Below are 8,458 nucleotides of genomic sequence, written 5' to 3' on the forward strand. Positions count from 1 at the left end.
GCCCTCAGACGTTTTGAACGTATTATTTACAAGGGATGGGACAACAAAAGTGATTTCAAAAGGTCCTTGCTCAGTTTTGGGAGGAGGCAGACAAGAGAGCAGCCATAAGGAGTGGGGAATCAGAGCTGTCCTAGGAGAGATGCTGCAAACCTGCCTGGCATGGTTTGGGGATCCGGTATGGAAGAAGACGGGGAGAGATGGCGCGGTGTTAGCACATACAAGGTGGCTTTAATAGCTGTAAGCAAGAGACGTGTAGGGTGAAACCTGGTATTGCTAAGTCGAAGTTCTTGCATCCAGCAGCTAAAGCGCAAACCCAGCTGCCGAGCACAGTTGGTCTTTGTCACTGGCAAACAGTATCCGCCAAGTCTTCCCCTGAAATTAAGTTTTCTTTTGTCTTAAAAGAAAAAAAACACCACGAAAACAATGAAGACCCCCTCCACAGACAAGTCTTAGAAACCCAGCCCAAGGGCAGTTGGCTGCAGAAAACCTTCCCTGGGCGCTACTGCTTTGCGCTCTTGGTGGGCTCCGAGGACTGCCGCACGTCCGTCCACTCCTGCATGGTGCTCTGCAGCGCCTGCGTCTTCTCCTTGTCCACCTGCACGTAATCAACCTTCTCGTCCGAGGCGACCGACGAGGTGGAGGGCTGCGGGGAGGAGAAACACGGCCACCACTCATCAGCTCCCTGCTCTTCCCTCTCGCCCCTTCCCCCGGCAGCACCGTGGGCACCGCGAGCCCACCAGCACCTCCCCAACTTCCTTGCAGGCTCCACAGCTCATCACCCTCCCTCTAACCTCTTCCCCTTGGAGGAAGGTTTTCACTCTGCTCTACATCCTGCTCACACGAGACTGCTGTGCAATGGGAGGGTAGAAACTGCACCTGGGTCTCTACCTTCCCACCAGCTCTGGGACACAAACATTTGATGGTGATCGTGGTATCTAACTGCTCATGTCGCAAATTCAACGTTGCATCTTGCTCGTTTTCTTGTGAAGAGCTCAAGAACCCTCACAGACACACCTAAAAATCCCAGCTCCATCTGTCTTAGCACTGGTGACTCTACACACCTAGATTGTGTTCATCCCCAAAACACCAGCTATGTTGGTAGGTTCACCCAGGAGACCTGCTGAGGAAGAAGGAGATACTTTTTTCCATAGTTTCTTGAGTCCTGGAACTTTGACTACAACAGAGTGTCAGTGCATCAGAGGACCCCCAGCTGCTTGCAGCTGGAGCCAGGTGATTTGTTTTAATGGTATAAAATCACCTTTCCAGGTTGGGATATAATTTAAATCAGCAATTCCTGCAGAAATATTGTTGGGCAGAAAGAAACAATCAAGGGACAACCGTCAAATAATGGGCAGACCTGGCCAGTGGGATGCTTTGCCTGGAAACCAGGCGAATCATAGAGCCATAGAAGGGCCCAGGCTGGAAGGGATCTTAAGAGATCATTTAATCCAGCCTCCCTGTCGCCAGGGACGCCATCTCTCGACTAGATCAGGCTACACGTGGGGAAAGTTGAGACCAACTCGCAGGTGGTTCCCACAAAGGTTTAGACAATGCCTTGTCCTTCACCGTCCCCTCGCTCAGCTGCTGCTTTGCTTGGGGTGACACGCACCACGACCTGCTTTTTGTCCCTCCCCAGCCCACCGTGTAACCCCTGGGTGTCCTCTTCATCTTGGTCCGTGACCTTGCTCGGGAGTTTGTGAAAGCTCCATCACAGGAGACTTTTAAGCCTCGTTCTGTCACCTCAGGGAGAGACAGTTTCCTTTGGCTGTGGGGACACCCTGAAGTCCTTCCTTGCCCTGTCCTCCTACGATTCGCTTTAAGGTGACGTTTGTTTTCCCCCACATGCGAACCTGGAGAAAAGTCACCAACATCTGGGTCTTTAGGAGCTTCCCCTTCTGTATTTCCATGTGAAGCTTGGCTGAGACATCCCATTCCCGACCCATCTTCTCCTCATGGCTCTTTCTCGGCAGCCAATAGTTTGATCAATATAATCCAGCTTTTAAACATCAGCTTTGATTTCTGAAAGCACTTTGTACTCTCCCTGCTCAAATGGCACCCCCTAAAAGCACCCAACTGGTAGGAGACAGGCACCCAGCGTTTTCTGAATGAGCTCCTCCAAGTATCTCAGGTGGGAAACCCAAGGACGTGTTGTTCTGCAGGAGGAGAAAAAAAAGTTCCTGATACTTCTTGGGGTACCTCCTGACGACTTTTGAATAGATAATCTTCAGCTGAATTTCTGTTCTCACCAGCACCTCTGAACCCCTGCACTTCTGCTAACCCTTCCTGCAAGAAACGTCGCACCTCTGAGTGTCCCTCACCAACCCTGCCCAAGGCTTCAGACCATGCCGTTGCCAATGTGGAATTAAAAAAAAAATTAAAAATGCACCATATTTAATCAGAAGTCTATAAAATGCTCCGTACCTTTCTGTGTGGCCCTGGCGAGCTTGGCTGGAAGTCCAGGGCCAGATAATCCACACTCCCCAAACTCTTTTTAGGCGCTGGGCTGTTGGTGCCACTAGGAACAGGAGAAGCAGAAATGGGGTTTTGCTAATGCAGGGAAGAGACAGGAGAGATAACAAGGGTTAAAATGGGAAGAAGGGAAAAACAAACAAACAAACAAACAATGGAGTTAACACAAATCTGGCAACGAAATGCCTTGGTGGCACTTCTGAGAGAGGTCCCAGCCTGCGTATTTGCGCCCCTGCCTCTGAGCGGGGGTTGCAGAGCTGTTGGGGGATCAGATAGATTGTGCTAACAAATACTTCAAGCTCACACTCTTAATTTCATGTATCGGAGCATTTCTGCTGTGCTGATTTTATTCACATGCCTGACATAAGCTGTGGGCTTCGGCATTTCCCAGGAACCACGCCTCAGCTCTGGGACGTCCAGGAGTCTCGCCCGCACTACGGAGAGCGCAGCTTTCCTCTACCCCTTTAGTTACACAGCCTCGAAAATATGCTTCAGGCCAACAGCTTTGCCAAGAGAGACAAAAATCCCCTCCCTGTAAGCAGCACCACTCCCTGCGGCTGCTCCGATAGCCCCTGCCCTCCACACAAACGTGACGTCAGGGGGAAAAATAAAAACCCCAACAAACAACACACTGAAAAAAATCAACTGAAATTAGGAAAATAGACTGTGACAGGCGGTAGATGTTTTTATCCTGTCTTAATTCCAGGTGATACATGCTCCTGATCTCATATACAGTTAAAACATCAGTGGGATGTGTCATTTTAGGGACAAAACCCATCGTTTTGTGCCTGGAGGGATGTCCATAAGGATTTACACCACGTGGAGCTACCGGAGCAGCTCTGTGTCACAAGCCAGGAATGTGTTTGCAGAAGTGGGGAACGTCCACGTCCTACCAGGACCTGACATGTGGACTGTAGACGTCTCCTTACCATGGCCACGTAGTTCTCCTCGCTGTCTCCCGAGTCAGTGCTGGTGATGCTCTGGGAGGAGACGGGGCGACAGTATTGCAAAGAGCCGGCGTTGAAGGTCGGGCTGTAAGGAGAAGGGTCGATGCTTTAGCAACGAGCAACCAAGCTGGAGAGGGGTCTAGAGAACAAGTATTGTGAAGAGAGGCCAAGGGAGCCAGGGTGGTTTAGTCTGGAGAAGAGGAGGCTGAGGAGAGATCTCACTGCTCCTCTACAACTCCCTGAAAGGAGGTTGAAGAGAGGTGGGTGCTGGTCTCTTCTCCCAAGTTCCTAATGACAGGACAAGAGGAAACGGCCTCAAGTTGCACCAGGGGAGGTTTAGATTGGAAATAAGGAAAAATTTCTTTACTGAAAGAGTGGAAGCATTGGAAAACAGGCTGCCCAGGGCAGAGATGGAGTCCCCATCCCTGGAGGTGTCAAAAAATGTGTAAACGTGGCACTTGGGCACATGGTTTAGTGGTGACAGTATTGTTGGGTAGGCGGTTGGAATAGATGATTTAGAGATCTTTTCCAACCTCAATCATTCTGTGACTCTGTGATGGTTGCAGGGGCTGCTTGTCCATTTGCCAAGGAGGGGTGGGAGTAGGCAGCACCTGATGCCTCCGAACATCACCATGTTTAGGTCTGGGGCCTGGGCATGAAGAAGAGCTGGGGCATTGAGGTTCTCCTAACCTGACCTGTCCATGGTTCAGAAATCACTGGGTTTGGTCTTGATTTTTTTCCTTTCTAGGACTTTTTAATAGCACTTTCCTTGCTATGTACCCATAGCTCTCAGCTATCAGCTGAGACAGCTACCAGCTACATAAATCAGGCTCCACAAACTCTTTTATCTCCCAGGAAATATTTAATTCTGGAAGATGCTGGGCCAGACTCGGGAGAGCTTCTCACCAGCAGCTTCACTGCAGCTCCAGGATTTGTTTACTGTGCAGGGCTCTACCAAATTTTTTTGCCAGAAAACAAAAAGACCTCGGAGGCATTGTCTTGCTTTCAGCTGACCAGATCCAATTATACGGAGTAACATAATGCAATCAGCGCCCGGCATTAAAGCTCGAGTCTTAAAAAGCTGTTTGTTGCCTTGCAGTGAAGGCAGGGTCATGTGAGCAGCTGATAAGGGAAAAATCCATTAGCTCCTCCCGGGGTTGGGCGTCTCGTCAATCAAAGCTGGTGCTGTGATTTCGGGACACGGCACTCATGCCTTGCAGTCGGTCTCTGCTCAATCCAATTTATCCCAGGCGTCACAGCAGCCAGGCTCCGCTTCTGCCTCTCGTTGGACAACATCAGGGCAAGAATCACCAGCAGAGCTGGAACTACGTGAATCTTGTTATTTTTGGCCGTCAGACTTCGCCCTGAAGCGCTTCGGTTTTGTTTTTTGCGGGCTTCCTTCAGGCTAAGTCTTTGCTTTCAAGGCAACCAAAACACAGCTTGGTCAGACCCTGTGATTTTGGGGAAGAGCTGGATGTGAAATCCCACCCTGAGCCCCCAGTGCGGCTGAGTCGGGGTGGCTCAGCTGGGCCGTGAGTCACGGTGAACCACAGGTCCTGTGTTAGAGCCACAGCTCTCCAGGAGCTGTCAGATCCCAGAAATAGGAAATGCCTTCAAGGGATCTTAATTAGCTGCTCGGCCACATGCTGGGCTTTCATGTGAAGTCCCCACCCAAGCGAATTTATCGTCCTGTGATGTGGGGAATACGACTCTTACAACACTTGACTATGTTCATGAGGAGCCCAAGACAGGAGCCCCTCTGCTTCATCGGCATCTGATCCGGGTCCTAAGCCTGGCCATGATTTGATCAAGGAAACCCCCAAGCTCTGAATCGCCATGGCCTGGCAGGATATTTTAGGAAAGAATTACTCCATAAGTGCCTCTCTTTCCTAGAGAGCTCCTGCTGGTCCCTGATGGGGGTAGAGTGTGGGGCAAGGTGGACTTTCACCCCAGTGCAAGCGTTTGCATGGCATGACCCAGCTTTACAGCTCCTGTTTCTAAAATTGACACAGAGCACAAGGGATTGGACAGCTTTTTGGGGAAATTTGGATCTGCATCCAAAATCTGGGCTCAATTCTAGCTTGATTCAAGACAACCCACGATCCAACAAAGAGAGATGGTGAGGCAGAAAAAAAACCCTCTGCAGTGAGCAGAGGCCAAATGTTGGATCACATCTCCCTTCCACTCATCCAGAGATGTTCAGTCCATGGCTGAGGTGACAGTGTGGACACTGGTGAGAGCGGGACCAGAGATCTGCTGTCAGGGCGAAGCCCAAATTCAACTCCCCCCATCACTCACGTTGGCCTGGACCAGGATTTCGTGACGGGGGATTTGAAGGGAAGCTCATCGATGACAGTGTTGCTCCTCAGGTCCAGTGGCGATGGCTTTGCTGGGGAGAGGAAAAGCCTTTATTCAGAGACTTTTAGAGGTTCCTACACTTCAGAGCCTGTGACTGGCATGAGAGGGTCCCCCACAAATTGGTGGCTGCTTCCCTTTCTGCTCATCAGCCCCCCAGCCCTCCCTGCTGGTGACAAACACCCCCAAGTGAAATCCCTGCACTCATTTACACCAGGACTAGGTGACAAGGTTGCCCAAAGGGGTGGTGGATGTCCCATCTCTGGAAACATTCAGGGTCAGGTTGGACAGGTCTCTGATCTAGGAAAAAGTAAGAGAAACTTTGGTCATCTGAAGACAACCCAGAGGCTTTGGAGTGGAGCGTAGAGAGGGGTGAATGCAAGTGGGGTGAGATCCTGCCTGTGACATGGAACTCCTGCAAAGGCCAGCAAGGGCTGGAGATGGACTCTTCAAGCCCCATGAAAGCTGCATCTGCACTACGGTTCTCAAAGAGGAAGGGGATGGAGAAAATCTGAAGGTCTGCTGGGGGTAGCAAAGCCCACCTCCCATAGAACTTCACTGAGTGTGCATGAGATGACGGCTGTAGTCCAAAGTATTACAAGAATAGAAGTGTTCCTGGAAAGATGTGCCCACAAATAACCGTTCTTACCTTTCCGGTCAGGTTTGAGGTTGCGGTTGACTGGCGGGGGCTGGATTTCACTCAACCGTCTGTGGCACTGGGCCATGGCTCCTCCTTTATGCACGGGGAGGGTGGCTGAGGACAACCCCACCAGGTCAAAGTGATGCGGTCCAGGGCTCATGGGGATGTAGAGATTCTGGGCGTTGTCGTTGGCTTTCTCAGTGTGGATCAGGGGCGAGGAACCCGGGTTCATGGGGACATAGTTGTCCTCGGAGTCGGTGCTGTGGGAGCGGGCCACCGCCGCCTTGGCTTGCTGGGGGTACAAGTGGGAGGACGTGCTGTGAGCATCAGACCCTTCGCAACAGCCCCATCCCACTACAAACCCTTCATCTCATCATCGCTGGGCACACGCATGAGGTAGGACCAGCTCTAAAATCTCAGCACAGAGGGAAGAGATGGTCCATCTCCTCCTCAGCCATCAGTTTTCACCAAGAGGTGAACCTCCACGGTTTGCAAGACGTGACATCCTGAGTGCAGGGAAAGGTCTCAATTGCCTAGGCTTGAGCTTCTTCCCATGGCCAGAGTGAGCTGCAGAAGCATGCTTAACCTGGAAAGTCATTTTTCCCTGGGCTCTGGCCATGACTAAAATGCAAGATGAAAGGCTGCTTTAATGTCACTTCCAGCTCAGAAAACCTTAGAAAGTGCATAAAAGAGGCTGTTCTGGCCGCAAGTCAAAACTCAGCTCAGCAGCGTCCCAGGCTTTGGAGAAGCCAAACTCCTAGGCAGTTTTTTGGCGTCAAAACTCCAGGCAGACACACTCTGTAGAAGAACCTAAGCAAAGCTCTGCATGAGCTGCTGGGCTAAGTGGTTGTCCCTCCATCTCTCCCCTGCAGGCCACCACAGTTTTAACCGAAATCAGTAATAAACCCTGTCTTTTCCTGACTTAGCTCTGCAGGACAGGGCTGTGAGGTCCCACCTGGGCTCTGAATCTCTAAGGTGCAAACACTGCCTACAGCGTGGTCACCAGCACCAAGGCCAACTCACCAGGTAGGAGTTGTACCCGTCGTTCATCGACTCGATGGACTGCACCGCGCTGCCTCCTCCGTGCTGGGGGTATTCGTACGTCTCGCAAGAAGAAGCTGCAACACAACCACAAAATGCACAACGTGCAACCAGGGATAAAAGAGGCCTCTGAAAACAAAATTCAGGTGATGGGAGGGTGGTTGTCTATTCTTGGTGATGGAGATGCTGGTGGGAAGACGTGGATTTTAGGCCGTCACAGACTCCCTGCTGCGCTCCCTCCCCGTTAGCATCTCTCTGACGTGCCAACACGAGGGCACGGACCTAACCCGGTTCTGTCAAAGTGCTGCAAAATCCCAGGGGTGAAGACGTCAGATAAGGTTGATCGTGGTGACAAAACTGGGTTAAGGGAGAGCTCTGGGAGAGCTCTGCCGGCAGACATAAGGTCTGGTGGGGTGAGGATGAGGTACTAAGCCCTTAGACTGCTCTACTGCTGAGCGTGGCTCTGATCTCAGCCTAATTGTTGGTATATTTAGGGAGAGGGAGAGGGAAGAGACCTTTCAGGGAGCTACATGTATAATTCAGAGAATGTTTCCTCTCCAACCACCTCTTTTAAGTGACTTTGCAGCCATCTCATCATGGGCACATGGTTTGGAAAGGACACGATCATCCACGGCCCATCCATGGCCAACGGGAAGGGCAGTTCCGCTGCACTGGGTGTTGTCAGGTCTTAGAGATGTGCAAAATTGCGTCCCTGCCTGGTGAGCTGATAACCCTGGTTATGAACGGAACTAAAAGCAAGCTAAAAATGGCCCCAATCACCAAAATCCGGTGAGGGGCTGCGCAGGCAAGCAGATCTGGGGCTTTGGTTCAAGGCACAAAACACTCAAGAGCCAGTTGAGCCACTCAAGCGGGCAGAGCCCCGGGGACGCCTCCGCATGCCCACTGCATGCGAAAAGCAGGGCCAGATCTCCACCAGGGAGACCTTCTTTGTGCTCAGCCCCTTGGTTGATGCCAACAGCCTCCCAGCTCTACCGCCCCAACCCCA

At 51.4% G+C, this 8,458-nt stretch overlaps 1 protein-coding gene across 1 annotated transcript; it reads right to left on the reverse strand.

Moving 5' to 3' along the window:
- Window positions 1–497: 497 nt before the first annotated feature.
- LOC104278932 (GRB2-associated-binding protein 2-like) lies at window positions 498–7,529 on the reverse strand (the record flags this gene model as incomplete). Its single annotated transcript, XM_009876060.1, has 6 exons — window positions 498–643; window positions 2,422–2,547; window positions 3,399–3,501; window positions 5,715–5,805; window positions 6,421–6,703; window positions 7,435–7,529. Coding segments are annotated over 6 exons (842 nt in total), but the record flags the coding sequence as incomplete, so codon positions are not given.
- Between the last annotated feature and the right edge of the window lie 929 nt (window positions 7,530–8,458).

Source organism: Apaloderma vittatum, unplaced genomic scaffold, assembly GCF_000703405.1.
Source record: "Apaloderma vittatum isolate BGI_N311 unplaced genomic scaffold, ASM70340v1 scaffold24859, whole genome shotgun sequence".
NCBI classification, from domain to species: Eukaryota; Metazoa; Chordata; class Aves; order Trogoniformes; family Trogonidae; genus Apaloderma; species Apaloderma vittatum.